Below are 16,859 nucleotides of genomic sequence, written 5' to 3'. Positions count from 1 at the left end.
AAATGGAATGTGGTTGTGGTTATAAAGTAATAATGAAGAACTATACCACTGTTTTGTAGATATTTTCACGCTGTTGGAAAATTCTGTTTCCCTTTTTGGTTTTGCTGAATGAAACAGATGCATGTCACAATGACAGAACAAGCTTTATGAAAATCATAGAGATAAGAGAAGATGTTATGATGTCCTGGGTGTTTAAATCATATCCTATAATAGCAATAATATCTAAGGCAACATTTTCTCACATAAAGCAAAGCAATACTTCCTTTGTAAAGAGCTATGAAGGCAATATTCCACCTTCTCTGTAGGCAGAACTGTTTTAAACACTTTTTTAGCTACCTGCACCTCTCAAAGCCATTTGGAGGGAACTGCTCTGTGTCTTGGCTCACACTCAGAATCCTGTTCTGCTCCTTATGCTTGTGCTGGGAGAACTCAACTCACCAGAGCCAATGCCTGTGAGAATGATTTTAAGTGAAAACCTCTCTAAGCTCTATCCTAATGAACATTTCTCATATAAGTACACCTACAGAGGACTAAATTGAAAAAGCCTCTGCCTCAAATCCCTGAGCTCTGCATCTTTTTAATTACTTTAGCCTTTTAATCTCTTAATTTCTGCTATTAGCAGGGAAATCCCAACCTCCTCCTTTCAAATGTTTTTCTCCTGGGAATAATATATCATTATTCAGTGGCTTCGACTGAGTTACCTTGGACAATGAAAACTTAAGTGTGTATCTGTAGCCAGATAATCCAGTTTAGTTGGCACTAAACTTACTTTATTCCAGCTATTACTATTTCATCTTTTGTTTCTATCTCCAGTTTATGCTTCTATCAATGGTTTCTTATATAAAAGAGCAATGGGGTCCCAGAAGGAAGGACCTTCAAGGACTTTTTATAACACTTTCTGTGCTCTATTAAGTATAAACTGGTAGTAAAGTTTTATTATTTCTGAATTCAGAATTAATGGCTCAACATGTAAATGGCTCAATATGTAAAATAATGTTTGTTATTTTAATAAAACAATGCATGTGACATATTGCTGCAGTGATCAGCCTAGGATAAAGCCTTCTATTGCAACAAAGGCCAAGCAAGTGCCTCCAAACCATGGCATCAGCTTTGTTTTCTATCATTTCTTAAAACATTTTGCCCCTGTAAAGATGCTCCTTAAAAACCAGAAAAAGCCCATCTGAAAATTGCTCCTTGCTGGGGTTACTGGTCAGTTTGGAGAGTTTTTCCAGACTTTTATGTAGTGCTCAAACTAGAAACAATCAGAAGAATACTAGTTTTATTGGCCAAACCAGCTGGGGATACACCCTGAGCATCCCTGTCCCTCACCCTGAACAGTTAAAAATGTCTGCCAAATTCTGCCTGGATTTGAATTAAAAATGTTGTGTAAGATAATTCACATTTTTTAATAATTTATCTAAGCAGCAGCATTCTTTATGTAAACAGCTTGGCACTAGTTTATCATCAGTTGAACAACTTTTTAAGGCCTAAGAAGAAAGACTGCTCCTCAAGTTAACAAAAGTAACTGTTTTAAGAATTGCAGTACAATTTAACTTGATACAGAAAAATACAAATTACCACTGTTTCCTGGAACCACCTGTCTTACTGAAGATAATCACTACCTATAAAATTGTTGTAATGATTCTTCTCAGGCTTGACATGAAATGTCCTGTGCTTATCCCCAGAGTATGCCAAGATGGTTAGGAGATGGTTTGGGGGTGTCTCTCAGGGCTGCAGGGGCTCAGGAGGATTTCTAGCACTTCTGTCAGCATGGAGAAACGTTTGATAATGGACAGCTCTCAGCAGGACCCTGGCAGCACTGCAGAGATAACTGCCTGTCAGCAGCGTGCACTCACTGTTGTGTAAAGGTGCAAAGAGAGGGTGGGCTGGGAAAATGAAGGCCTTTAATCTCACCTGCCAAGAGAGTCTTTCTGTCCATATCATCACACAGAAGTTACTCAAAAGAGTTTTTTTCTTTTTCCCCCTGTTGGGGTGAAAGAAATCATTCCCCCAGCACTCCCCCTGTCTAGTTTTTCCTGTCTAGTGCAATTACAATTAGGAATGAGGCAAACATTATCTAGTGACTGTAATTCAGACTCTCTCAGCCTTTTTCAAAACCACTGTCCAGATTCCCCTTGCTCCCAGAATCTCCATTTTTCTCCTAAGGAATTCTTTTAGAATCCTGTTTGTTGCATCTCTTGAAACCCAAAGACCTCCTGAAGGAGACAAGCTTGGCGTTCTCCCCAGCTTTCAAGTGATGTCGTCCCGTGGGAGTGTGACTGAGACAGCCCAATGACTCACACAGTGTCATGGAACCAATCACCCACCAGAGGCTCTGCACATCCACATTTGGGATCTCTAGATCTTTCCTTTTCTTTGCTGGTTTTTCTCCCCTGAATGAGCTGGGAGAGGCTGCTGTGGCGTTCCTGCTGGGTTTGTGCGGTGCCTGTGAGCTGTGGCACAGCGAGGAGTCCCTCACAAAGAGGGCACGTGGCCACACCTAAAGCTGTCCTACTGCAAGTACCCTGAGCAGGTGCTCAGCTTGGGCTGAATGTATTCACCGACTCAGTGCCTGAGCAACCCACAAGTGGCAGGGGTGCCACTGCCTGGGGCTGCTGAGGGCACCAGAATCACCACCACCGGCCCTGTTCCAGCCTGGCAGTGCCCCTTACTGTGCCACCAGCATTGTCAACCCTGCTGCATGGCATGTTTTAAATGAGAATTTGAGATTTTGAATCAGCTGTTACCTCATGTGAGCTGTACAACACTACAGATGGATTAAAACACGTTTGGCACGCTGCAGAAATAGGTTTTATATAATTGACAAAGCCAGGAAAGTACAGATTGTCTCTGCCAGCTGCCACACCAGCTGAAATAATCTACGACAATTACACCAGTCAGGAAACTTCACTAGCACTGAGAAATGTGACCAAGCCAAAAATGCTAAAAAGCCATGGGAATAGGTTTGTTACAGCACTGAAAGATGCACTGTAAAAAAGACCAATGAACCCAACAAACAAAACCCCACCACCACCACCAAAACCCCAAAACAAACCACCCCAAAGAACCTCGAAACAAACCACCCTAAAGAACCCAAAACAAACCACCCCAAAGAACCCAAAACAAACCACCCCAAAGAACCCAAAACAAACCCAAAAAAACAGGGCAAACACCAAAAGAGCTCAGAATTATAACAATTTCCAATGTTACTGTTTTCATCTAGTTGAACAGCTAGAGACACCATTCCTCACCCTGCACTGCATTTTGCATCACCAGAAATCTCAGGGATTCAGAAAAACAAGATGATGGTTTCTTTGACAATGTTTAAGGTCTACCTCAAAGGACTTTGCATTTTTATTTTTAAAAGGACTGGTGTCCAACTGAAATGTTGAACTATTTAAAGAAGTAAGAAGAGTGACTTCCACCAAGACTAATCCTTACTCAACAAAAACAACTTACTTATTTACTGTCATACATTCTAACTATAAACTGTAGCTGTTAATTTACCAATAATTGTCTGCAATCATCTTTAAACTGATTAGCATTTTATTTTCTGCTAATGCTAATATACACTCTGGATGATGCAGATTTACCACAAGGTCAAAACAAGGCTGAGCCATAACAAATAGTGCTTTTCATGGATGAAATTCAATCTCAGATGATTGTAAATACTGCTGCCCATGTTAGATGGGATATCCTACTCCTCATCTGGCTCTTTCTCCTGGGAGTTCTAGTAGCATGTTAAGGACACTCGCTTATGTTAGAAGAAAAATAATCCATTTCCTGGAGAAACTATCATTACCCTCCCATTCAAGGACAGTAATGCTCTCCTACAGTTCAGGAAGAACTAAGTGCTTCATGGTTCCCTCAGAAAAACAAATTATACACTAATTGAAAACAAAACAAAATCCTAAATGTAGAGTGCTGCATTTATTTTTAGTCAAGTATCTCTTATAGTTCTAGCTCACTTCTTCAGCCAGCCATGACATTTCTGAACTCTGATCTTATACACCAAGATACAAGTTCAAGAACCATTTTCTCTTTCCATCTTTCAAGTTGTTTATGAAAATACTGAATACTGAATTTCTTATGACAAGAAGTGTGCTTGTGAATCTCACTGTGTTCTTCTCTTTATATTGCCACATAAATGGCAATATATGACAGAACTACACACAAATTATTTAACCTGCTTCTATCTCTTGTACCTAGATCATATAATCTAGAAAATATATGAGATAAAAGCCTTATTTAAGTCAAGAGGTGGTGTGTGCTGCTTCTGTGCCATGGACAAATATTTTCCCCATCACAAAAGTAAATATTGATTTGACATGATTTACTTCTGACTAATCTGTGCTGACTCCTGCTCATCTCCACTCACACAAAGCATTTGTTTGGGTATCTTTCTGCCAGTTAAAATATTTACTGTAATCCTGTTTTATTACTAGAAAGAACCCAAAACAGAAATAATAACTTCCTAATTCTAGAAGAGTGTCATTAAAAGGATAATGTAAGATACTCAAACCAGTTTTCCAAATAGTACAAGATGAATTTTCTAATTTGGCTAATTTAACTTTCTACGTGGTTTGTTCTTTAGTGTAACTTCAGGTCTAAAAATTTTTCAACTGCATACAATGGAATTTCTTTGTGAAAACTAAAGAAAAAGACATCACTAAAATTTCCCTTTTCAATACCCCTCAGAAGAAGGAGAATTTAAAGACTTCAGGTAAGTATGATCAAAGTCTAAGAGATCTTGTGAGATTATGATACTAAATATTGGGATCCATCTACAAATTATTTAATTGTAAATTCCTTAAAGAAGTCCTTACAAAGATCACCTCTTGTGGAATACAGAAGTATTCCTAGAAGATGAGGCTGATCACTGCCAGATGCTCCTTTTATATGAACAACTAATAATTTACCTTAAGCAGGAGGATGGTGGCTCAGATGTGATTTATGGGGAAAAGAAGAGATGAAATGTTAAAAAGGGCAAGATATGAATGACTTAGTCAAGGCAGCAAAGACTTCCCTGTTGGGCTGTAAATCTGGGTTCTGAAGCTGTTTCAGAGGAACAGTGTGCATTCATTCTGAAAGACTTGGGAATCTTTTTCTAAATCGAATGACAGGTCTCAGCAACATGCAGACATCTTCCACTACATCAAATAAGCAAAACTGGTGTCAGTATTACTATATTTGCAGTGTTACAACAACAGGAGCTATTTCTGAATACTCTCACAGCAGTGAATTTATCCCAATTTAGGAAAGTGCATATCCTGAGTCTAACTCAACCTTATTTTTGAGGAGTTTTAATCACAACTTACCTGTGTGTCTGCATTTAAAACTTTGATTCTCTGTGTGGAGATGAACAGATCCACTTCAGTCAAGGCCTGGGAATCTCCCTCTGAAGTCTAAAAGACAGATGCTTTGTTACAAGAGGATTTTTTAATTCTCTCTTTAGAATGACAAATTCACTGACTGCTTCAAGCATAACGTGATGTGAGGCAACTGCACTTTAAACCACTCGAGAGATGGCTATTCAGAGGTGTTTCTAAATACATGCAAAGAGGACATTTACTGCACAGAAGGAGTGAAGCATACTCTGATTTTCTGGGAAAGAGGGAATTTTTGGAGCCTCTGTGACTGACAGCTCAAGTATTGAAGATCTTTATTTATAGCCAGAAGAGGAGAAAAAGTATGGCTGTTTTTCCCCATTTCCTCACTGATGCAGTTCAGTACCTGAGGCACCAGAACTGAGGAAGGGACTCAGTCCCCCCCAGCTGCTCAGCCCTCGCCATCTCAGTGAGCTGACCAAGAACAATGCCAGCTGATGCTCAGTACTGGGTGGGGGGTTAGGCCTGTTCTTTTTTAGATTTTGAGTTTATTTTTTCCTAGAAAATAAAGAATTAGGGACTGAACTAGTATTTCTCTCATATCTCAGCCATCATCTGACCTCTGGTGCTCAACCCCTGAGCACTGCTCATCAGGGAAACAATTCCATGTCCCATTAGAGAGCAGGCCACAGAGCAGGGGACAGCAGCCCCCAGGTCAGACACTGCTTCTTTCACAGCTCGAGGAAGAACAATATATTTGCTGTTCTTTTTCTGAGTTATAAAGTATTAGCTGTGCCTATAATTCGTTCAGATTAATTCTATTTGAATTTTCATCCAGCAAAAGGCACAGTAGGCACATACTTTGGCAGAGATTACTTGTATTGCTCCCATCCTTTCAGTGATATTTTTGTCAACTGCATTTAGTTAACTGAAGTTTTGTTTTTAACTGAGTGAAATGTCTCCTGTATGACTTGTTCCAGCTACTATGTGGTTTTGGTTTTAAATATCAACAGTAATAAACATACAGTAAGTCACAGGCACAGGAAATACATCTTCCTGCTTTGGTTAGTAAAACCAAAATAAGCATTACATTCAGAAAAATCTCCCAGATGACAGTAGCTGTGTAGCTGGATTAAACAAATGACAGGTATTCAACAGAGGAAGGGCAGCAGACAGGCACTGCAGCAAACCAACAATGAAGAAAATGAGTTCATTTTACTCCATTCACTATTCTACTGCTTAGAAAAGAAGAAACCAAAATGACAACGTTATGAGGATCCATAATGAAAGATGTTAACACTCCATGGAAAACAACAAAAACGTAAGTAAACATTAGCATTCAAGAAAAACAGTTTACACACCGCTTTTTTCTTGATTTTAGCCGCCTTTTGCATCCTCTGAGGAGTAGCATAAAAAAAGAATGCAGACAGATGTACACACGAGGAAAGAGCAAATACAGTGGGGGAAGTCGGGGAAACCTTTTGGCTATGAATCCAGGCTGCTGGAAATTAAAAAACTGGGGGCAGGGGTAGAAGAATGTGCAAGAGAGAAAGATTTGCCTATACCTTATGGAATTCTTGAGATAACTGGATTTAATGGCATTATGCACGTTGCCAATTGATTACAAAAAAACTGGTACTAAGTGTTCACAGCTGCTCTTCACACTTATCCTGTAAATTTACAGCAGTGGAAATGGCAGTGCAGGCACTGTGTCAAAGCCAGGGGTTTGTGTCCATGCTGATCACATGTCTCCATGTAACTGCTGAACAAAACACAACTCCAGCTCTCCCCACAGCAGTCTAAATTAGTCAGGTACCCCTGGAAGATCAGGGGTGGGAATAACATACAAAGAAGTTTCTAGGGATTTAACTGCAATCAACAATTACTTACTGTAGCCTGAGACATCCCAATATGCTCAACAGAAACTCAAAGGTTTGGAAAGTTTAAAGAAGTGGACATTTCCTGCATTCCATTTGTTTTAATCATCAGTCATGACATGTCTCTTGCTAAGTAAGTGGTTCTTTGAAACCGGTTTCCTTCAAAAACATGCCATTTTTAGCAATCAAATATTTTATTGACTAAGCACATACTTTTTCTCTTAGCATTTAAATCTGCCTTTTTCTACCACGTGTTATTTAGATGAGGTATTTGCAGCAGAGTCACAAAAAAATTTAAAATAAAAATATCCTACTGGGATTATCAAACAAAAAAAATACTTTTTATACACAGCTGTATGAAGCAGTCTATGCTACATTATTTACACAGGAATTGTTCACTGTAAATAACACCAAATCCAAATATAACAGTAAGGAATGTTCTTGTCCTAAAAAAATAATAATTCAATATATTGAGAGCAGTCTTCTCAATTTGTAGTAAGTTAAAGGAATTAATGAGTAAAACCACAGTCGAACAAATACCCTGTGCTTTGCCATTGAAATATTTTCTAATTGCAGCCTGCAGCTTGTCTTTAATGACTGAGTTTGTCACACAGCTTCCACAGAATTCTGAATAGACTCTGGAATCATTTACATTTTGCTCCTTAGAGATGCTGTGTGTATTTTTATACCAGGCACTGGAAACTCATGGTATTTACAGAACTAGATCTGTACTTATTTCTAGATCTCGAGAGAGACTGGAGAGGTGACTCCAGCCCTCGGGAGAGGTGTGAGCTGCAGGCCCTGCCCCACCTTGACTCGACTGACGGCCTCCTGCGCCTGCATCATGCGGATGTTCTTGGAGGGGTTGCGCTCCGAGAGCAGCTGAGTGGAGCCCAGGTAATTGGCTGCGAAGATGATGCCATCGATGAGGTCTTCGGGCTCACAGGGTCCTGGAACTGACAGGAGACATTTACTGTTACTGCCTTTCCAAAGAGTGCAGAAAGAGGAGGAACTGAGTAGGGGACACTGCAGCTTGAACAACCATTTAATCCCTTTTTTAAGATGAAACAGGTGAAGAACTCTAGTGCAAAGTCAATTCTGGTTTTCCCTATAATTATTCCCCACAAAAAAACCAGCTATTAACTGAACATACAGTATAACACTGCACAGTGGTTTGATGTGGAATTCTATAGGCAAATAATTGGAAAATTCTTCCTGTGTTGCACTGCTAAACACATCAGGATTATTTACAAGTTTCAGAAAGGCTAATAGGTACCTCTGCCATCCCTTTCTTCCTGTTTATAACTGTTACACGGCATCAGCTAGACTTCTGTTTGAATACACATTCGTGGATTAACTTTTTTGTTTGTTTTTGAGATGTTTGTAAAAGTACACAGTCCCTGACGCTCATCGCTGGCAAAAACACTAATGAACAATGGGCACAAAGGTGGACTTTGCCTCAGCAAAAGTGCACTGTCAAACTCAACAATTAAGAAAGTTCAGGGAAAAAGCAAAGCAGGCCTCTTGATGCTGTTCAGTCAAGTGTAAGGCCTGAATTCAGAGAAAATTTTCTTTTAACCTTCATTCAACAAATACACTTAGTATTAATTACATTGTTTCTCTGATGAAATTCTAACATTATCTTGCATTTTGCAAGTTGTTTCTTACAAAGGATGCAAAAGGGGGCAGGGAGAACAGAATAAAACCTATTTATACTAGGGCTGTGCACATCATCCTCTTTATTAAACTGTTAAGCTTTACATCTAACTTGATTAGATCAATAAAAACCAGTCATTCCAGGCTTTGGCTGAAATGTCTTGATAGTGAATAATTTTTGTTCCTCAACAGTTTTATAAAAGAAATTTGCTTTGAGCTAGATCATCTTGCCAACCTCCTAACACAGTTTTTGAAGTATATTAATCTTGTGTGAGGAGAAAACTTACACCAAAAGGGAAGATTAATTTTAAAAAAAGGTTTATTGTTCAGTGTTCAATTTACTTATAATCAATTCAATGTAGAAGATTATTATGAAGAATTTATGGCATGCTGTTGCTGATTAAATGTACCCAAAAAGTGGTTTGCACATATCACTTCCACTGAGCATTCCTGTCCTTCATTTTCCCATTCCAATTTCATTTTCCCATTTCCAACAGAAAATAAACATGATTGAAAGAAGTGACTTTCCTCTTCAAGCAGTACTTCCCTACAGTTCCCTGAATGAAATCATAATCCAAATTCCCCAAGAACTCCATTCCTGTATCTCTGTACCATTCCATTTACCAGCACATGGATCATGTATTTGATGGTACCTCTGCTGATGGTGTGACTCATAGGTCTCTCCAGGCCTAAAACAGTCTCATGCATCTCTCCTTGATGCTGACATCCTGATTCAAGGGTACCAGAGAGGGGAATTAATTAAAGATGTCAATTTAATGTTAAGTTAGCAAAACCTCAGTGGATACCTGCATCAACACGCTCATTCAAATTTAAAGTGCCTTTATTTCCTTCATTCACTTCAGGCTAAGTAAATCAGGCTAAATTGAATCCAGATTGCTTTAACTCTGAAATATGCTTACCCATATAATGCTTAAATCAGTTTAAGTAAACTCCTTTAGCAGGTAATTTAGATTAATTTCCTTTAAATACTTTGTGTCTGAAGACAAGTAAAATTCAATTCTTGGTGCAAATTCTAATATTACTACATCAAGCAAATACCAAAACTCTAAAGAGTCTGCAGGATTTGTCAACAAAAAAAGTTGTGCTGGCTATTTGAAATATATCCATCCCTTCATCTCATTTCTTTCTATCCCAAAAGCTCTGGAAGGACTCAGGGAAGTGTTTTCTTTCTGTGATTCTGTTTTCTCTTCAATAATTTCCAAGTATGTTGAATTTGGCCCGCTTCCAGCGTGCTTTGCACATCTTTAAGCGAGACATTTTTCCTTGGTCTCCAAGTCACTGATAGGCTACACAACAATTTCTTCTCATGCCTTGGCTGTTTGGGGACAGCAAAGGTGCTTTTAACTAATTAGTATGAAAAACTTCTTGAACGTGGAAATAACCTAAGACGTTAAGCAATTTTATATAATGTTATTTATTGGGATTCTTTAAAGATTGGGGGGGTTTGGGATGTTTCATAATTTCCTCACAGCACTAGAAAGTGATTTTTTTCTGGAATCATTATACAAGCAACAATGTCTGCTACATCATGTACAAATCAAAGCATGTTCAAAATACCTACAGCAATAAATAATACAGAAAAAAACCATCAAAAAAGGCCTTGTTGGGGAGAAAGCACTTCCAGCACACATTCCCATCGTGATGGCAATGCAAGCAGTTGTCAGGTAAAATAAGACATCCGTGGGAAGGATGGAATGGTACTCAAAATTGCCAGGGTCAAGCTGGGTTACCTGAGTGTTTTCTTCCCTTATCTCTGTCTGTGTAAATAATGCAAAAATGCAGACTTGGCTGAGCTCCCAGCTCATCAGAGCACTTAGGCACGACCTTGACTGCAGGCGTGTGTGAGGCTTCCTGATGAGGGAGGGAAGGAGGAATAGATTTCTAACTTAAAGGTTAGTTTGATGGGAGCAAAGACTGGAATTTTATGCTGAGTATTGGTGCTTAAACATTAGGTAACTATTTCTGAAAAATCTGAATTCCTGCACCATCTTATCAATGCAATAGAGCTTACGTGGTTTTCTGCTGATCTATTGTTCCTGTGCAGGGGGGATTCATGGTGATACAACAGAGAGCAAAAACGCCAGAACCACTGAACATGGAGCTAATTACCACTACCAGCACATGGTGGTATTACTGCTGAAACAATTCCAACATTTTTGGGCCCGTTATCTCATTTTTTTTTAAGTTCCCATGCACATGAAAGATATTATGCATTAACAGAGACACAGATACAGGTACTGCAGTTAAGGAGTCATGCTGTAAGTGCTTTAATCTAACCAGAAGATGGCTGTGGTATCACTGTCACAGCTCAGGGAAGAACAGCAGTGCTAGCTGGCAGAATCTTTTCTCATGTGCAGAAAGGTCCTGCTCTTTTGGGGACTCTGCATACAAGCTAATAACAAAAAGTGTGGTTTTCTTTGAATTCAGAGCAGTCATGTAAGCTATCATAAGCTCCCAGTGGGCCATGTATTTATTTGTATTAGGCAATGCCATATAACACCTGCAGTAGAGAAAGCCTAACACACAGCTTATTTTCACATACACTGCAACTACAGGAAAAATCAGAGAAAGCAAAAGGATTGAACTAAAAAGAAAAGTATTATGCTATGTAAAAGGGTATTCTGAGCCCTTTCCAACAGAGCGTTGAGATGACTGGTATGGAAAGAAGAAGACAAAGTTTTTATCCAAACAAAATTAAACTGTGCAGCTGTGTCTGCGGTGCTGGGAGGGCTGAATTCCCCAGCCTGTTCTCCAGCTCTGTGCACGCTGCCCTTGCGTTATGGTTTCCACCAGACAATCAGCAGAGGCCTCTCACAGAGTACCAGCCTGCGTTCTTGGCTCTGCCCTCATGGAGAATGCATTTAAATTCACCTCTACTTAGGGCCTGTTAGCCAGAACATGCCAAGTGTTCCATGCAATGTCCCTCAGATGTCAATCTCGAGGGACAATCTCTGATCCTTCCACTTGTTCTAGCTCTTTAAGGAAATTACTGAAAACAGAAGATGAACGTCAAGGTGGTGAGATCAGGGAATAAAAGAAAAATATATTGGACATTCTAATATTATTCTAAATTGCATTTTTTCCTGATTTGAGAAATGCATTAAAAATTAAGTTTTTAACACTCTTTTATGGTTTCTATTGTGTGTGGCCATGGCAGATCTAAGGGGCAGATCCTTGGAAGTCTCCTACTGTTGCTTCTTACTTCACAGTGGGGGCATCTCCTCTGCAGGAAGAGCTGTATGCATTTCCCCTTAAAAAGTTCTTCATCTGTCTGTGAATCAGTGTGATAATGTTTTTCAGTACAATCCTATTTTATTTCTGTCCACTTTCTTGTGTTAATAAATTGACTTATTTTTCTTCCAACAGAATATAGCAGTGCAAAGGAGATTGAAAAGAACAAGTCAAAGCATTGCTGTCCTAACCAGAGGACTGAATGACTGGGTTTTTGGCAGTTCAGGAGAACCTATCTGTGCTGACAGCTGAGATTCCCATAGTGCAGCAATGGGCCCTAAAGAACACAGGGCTCCTGTAGGCTCATAAATCTGCACCCTGCTGGGCCCACTGTCACCCCCTTTTCTAACCACTGTGTAGTTGTCTCCATCTTCACCTGAATTTGTTTGCTCCTCCCTTTTATCACCACTGTGCTCCCACTGCCATGGGGAAGCACGAAAATGTTCAATACTTCCATACCTCAACTCTTCCGCTTTCTGAAAAGTTTTCTCTTGGGTTTGGCTGGTTTCTAGAACTGGGATCTTTAATATATATTAAAGTATTTGCTTCCACTTTGTCCTGCTTTAACTATGGATGATTTCAAACTTACCATCAACAAAACTTGGAAAGGAAGACACTTTCTTTGTCTGTTGAGAAATAAAAATGGTATAGTTGTAACCAAATAACTTTCACACAGTGAAGTGAATTCATATTAAACAGCTGACCACTGCCACACAGCCACTATTCAGCACAGTGAAACACATTACATCACAGTCATGAACCCAAACTAAGTGTTACAGAGTGTACCTGGAACCTCAGAGTATTTTAAGCAGATGTCAACACATAAAAAAATATAAAGAAGGTAGTGGAAGACCATGAAAATGCTCTAGGAAGTCAACTATCAAATGAGCAACACAAACCAGCAATTCCCAGTCCAATAATTTGTCCATTAGATCACATTGCCTATTAATGATACATCGATTTTCCAATAAGAACATTTAACAAAGCAAGATTCTGGGTCAGTGAATAAAAAGAACTGTCCCTGACTGCACAGCATTACACTTGATCTAGCAAGCAGTTTAACTCTCCTGTCTCTGTTCTCAATAAACAAAGACAGTGCTTCCATTCCTCCTCTTCTGCCAGTCTCCTCAGTCATTCCTGCTTCCAGGAAAGAGGCTGATTTCTCCACTATGGGAAAAGGCTTTAGGAATGTGGCTCTGCATTAATATAACAGGCTACAGGATAAATATGTTCTGTTTTTAGACAACAGACTTCTGCTTTTAATTCTGAATATCACTGCCTTGTGCCTTGCCTCAAACATAACTCATTCTGCACTCCTAGATGTCTCTTTGCTCCAGCCTGCAGTGACAAGAGCAGGGCTGTGTGCCTCTGCATCTTCACAGCTGACTAACCAGGGCTGACACTGGCACTGGGGTGGGGGAGGAAGAGAAAACAATTTCCTTTTGATGCTGTTTTGCTCTCCAGTAATCCAAAAAGAGAACTTCTGAACTGTTCTCCCCATGTCATCAGAAAATTTCAGGCTTGAGTACACGCCATGTACAGGTACATCAAATGAATGAGGCAGCAAACATTCACGGGTATAGTTCAAAGGGTTTTCAGAGCAGGCACACATGGTATTTACTGTCAGTTCAGGAAAAGAAACAGAGCCTAAGTTTGGGTGTGTGAGAGGGAAAAGCTGGCAGTGTGATGCTGCTTTCCCCTTGGGAATGCTCAGCCAGCCAGGCAGCCCAGGGACCTACCTCAGGTGTGTTATTATTGTCAACTGGCCCGTTGAGGTCTGAGCGCTGCTGCTTCCTGGGCTGCTCTAAACCATTGCACATCTGGAAGAAAAAGGAAAGGATTTCAGACCCTTTTGTTTCCTGAAAAGCATCAAAACAAAGTGGAAGTCAACGGTGCAAAGATAATCAGAAAATTCTCCACAGACTAAATTAAATTTACTTTAAAAAAATCACAAAACATTAACATTAACTCTACTTAGTGTGTTCTCTATTACTTATCTGTAGTTATTTATGTACAATCAATATTCATTACTGGTACAGAAATACGAAAATGTGATATAACCAAATTTCCTATTGTAATTTCGCAAATATCAGTTTCATACAAAAATGTTGTCTTTAATTAAAATAAAATATCTGCTTTGATGTAAATGATAAGACATTTCAATTATCATTAAGTAGCAGTTATACTACTGATTTAAATTTAAATTATTTTGTTTAATGCAAATTTTTCACATGAAATTGGGCCAAATGCTGACATGTTCAAATTATTCAGAAATCAAAATAAGAATTTTTACACGTGCTCATTCTCAGTACTGGACATAATCAAAACAGCCCTAACAGCCACCTGAAAAACAGAATTCTAGCACTGAGTACAGGACCCTGTGTGGGGGGAGATACTTCTTGGCATCTCCTTCCTTTTGGGGCGAGCAAATCTACAGGATTCTGGCAGCACAGCTTCAGGCTTCTGAGAAATGTAGAGGAGAAAATACACAAAGAAAGTACTGAGGTTTTTAAACTACAGAACACTCCTTTTTTTTTCTAAATTCCAGTAGTCACAGGGGCAGAATTTCTTCTCCAGACTGACATGAACAGCAGCACCAAGGCAGGGAGTGCCTGTGTCCCATCCGTGCCAAGAAAGTGCAGTTTTCATGAGTCACATTTGCAGGGTTAGAAATCTGGACAGCCAAGGTGATTTCTGGAACAAATTGGTATGGTTTAGGATATTTCATTTCCCTTTTTTCTCAGTTTCTCCATTATGTATAAAAATGAGTGCCTGAATGTTGTTGTAGAGCTTCACAAACGAAAGGCTGGATCAACAACTTTGCAAATGGAAAACACTGAGCCCCATGATTGGAGAGGCTCAGTCTGAACATTAAATGTGAACGCAACTCCTTGTCTGCTGACTCTCAAATGCAGTATAAAGCTGTAGTGAAAGGAAGTCTTTCTGTTCATCTCTGCACAAAGTACTGCCTGTGACTAATATTTATCAGCTGAACAAAATATGCTGATGAAGCAAGCACATCAGAGCTATTGTTAGCTCAGTAATGACAACTCTCAGGTAACACAACATATGCAAATCAAGTAGTAAGCAGGATTTATTGAAAGAAAATTCCATCTGAGATACACACAGAGCACCAGGACTCGGGAACCCACTGTTATACACCCATGCTGTAATAGCTGAGAACCTTCCCAAACCTCTGCCTATAAACATTCTTCTGCTGGAGACAAGACAGCTCTAATGATATTGCATGGCTACCCTAACGTGGGGCAGTCTGTGTTGATGTGCAGTGAAATGTATCAGGGAGGCAAACAAATATCTAGAGGCTTTTAGAACAACAAGCATAATCATCATACATTATTCCCTAAAATAGTAGGATTTAGATTAAGTATCCTTTAAGCAGGGATTATGACATGGCCACAATGAAGATACATTGCTGTAAACACTGACAGCAAACATATTAACTCCAGTATGTACAACAGAATGGTAACAATTTTAAAGCTCTGACAGTTTTCTGATTAGCACACACTTGGCTAAACTGAAAATGAACCTGACATATACACAGTATCTTGATTTAACCTCAAAGCGTTCAGATCTACATTTGTTTAAAGATAAATGAGGCAAAAAAGCGCTCCAGGTGGAATGTCTGCCTCTGTCATCCTGTTTACTGTGGTATTTTGTGCTGGGGGATGCACATGTACAGTGACAGATCTTTTAGCAGAGTGACAGAACCAAGGATCTCCTAAGCAAACTCTGCACACAGTAAGTTTAGCATGCCAATGTACTGACAGTGGCCTTGTGTTTATATAAAAGAACTTGAATTATTGCAGTGAAAATTATGGCTGTCTTGCTTTCAATAATGAGACCCAGGTTCATTTAGACAGTAACTGCGTCCATCCCTCAGACATTTTATAGTAAATATTAAAAGACTCGAATGCCCCAAGAGAGAGACAAAATCCTCTGCAATTTATCTAAATTCTTTGAAGTCCAATTTCAATGTTAAAGGTCCAGCCACACCTTTTATTCTGGACTGTTACAGATGTATTTGGCAGAAATGGGCACTGCACTCTTAGTTTAATGACCTCAAAATAAGCCTGATTTTCAGATGAAGCTGAGAATAAGCAACCTGCAGCAGGTGAAAAGAACAAATAACAACTAAAGCCCAGACAGAGCTTTACAGAAAGCTCTGTTCAGAAATATTTGGTTCTTTTGGTTTTTTTCACACCAGGGGCAGTTACATCAATATCCCAGTGCCACACAACCCTCAGCTGTTATCAAAAATTATCAAGGTACAATGCAATTCAGCTCACTCTCTGATAAACAAACTTTGAAAGAGTACAGAAAGATGTTAAAAGTCTATTTAAAAATTTGTTTTGAATAGGCAATCATTTGATGGGGAAAAAACCCAACAATTTTAGTCAAGTATAGAAGAATTCACTTTCTTATTCAAGAGCTCCTCTTCTCTTTTGTTCTGCAAATATTTTAAAAACTTGCAAGCAGCCGTGCTCCCAGCAGCAGCTGCTGCTGTACTGTGCTAGAAAGACCATCACTAGTCTAAAATATGCTAACTCAACTCCTCTGCTCGTAGCCAGTACCTGGTAACTACTCAAACAATTCCAGGCTTATCCACACAGGAGCTTCTATGCCAGCAGCAGGGCCCTAAATACAGTAAGTTCCACCATTTGGTAATAATTATACTGCTGAAAAGAGACTGTAAAATCAGTGTTAAAAACTTGCTGTACATATGGGT

The 16,859-nt window shown here is 39.3% G+C and overlaps 1 protein-coding gene across 3 annotated transcripts in view; it reads right to left on the bottom strand.

Moving 5' to 3' along the window:
* The window catches only part of APBA2 (amyloid beta precursor protein binding family A member 2), a 32,892-nt gene that overhangs the window by 13,835 nt on the left and 2,198 nt on the right, over positions 1-16,859 (bottom strand). For 2 of the 3 annotated variants that reach the window (XR_003572832.1, XM_027898354.1), the window contains exons 2-6: positions 13,852-13,932; positions 12,702-12,738; positions 8,015-8,160; positions 6,689-6,724; positions 5,319-5,405 (exon numbers count right to left, since the gene is read on the bottom strand). Coding sequence is in view for 2 of the 3 variants with exons in the window: in XM_027898354.1 (XP_027754155.1) it covers positions 5,319-5,405; positions 6,689-6,724; positions 8,015-8,160; positions 12,702-12,738; positions 13,852-13,932 (387 nt within the window). In the remaining variant the exon portion in view is untranslated. The remainder of the gene's footprint in view (positions 1-5,318; positions 5,406-6,688; positions 6,725-8,014; positions 8,161-12,701; positions 12,739-13,851; positions 13,933-16,859) is intronic. The other variant, XM_027898355.1, reaches the window with a different exon arrangement.

The sequence above is a fragment of the Empidonax traillii genome, unplaced genomic scaffold, assembly GCF_003031625.1.
Source record: "Empidonax traillii isolate 1590-97213 ecotype Southwest subspecies unplaced genomic scaffold, ASM303162v1 scaffold593:size397357, whole genome shotgun sequence".
NCBI classification, from domain to species: Eukaryota; Metazoa; Chordata; class Aves; order Passeriformes; family Tyrannidae; genus Empidonax; species Empidonax traillii.
Note: the sequence above shows the minus strand (reverse complement) of the source record. Positions and strands in the feature narration are given on the sequence as shown.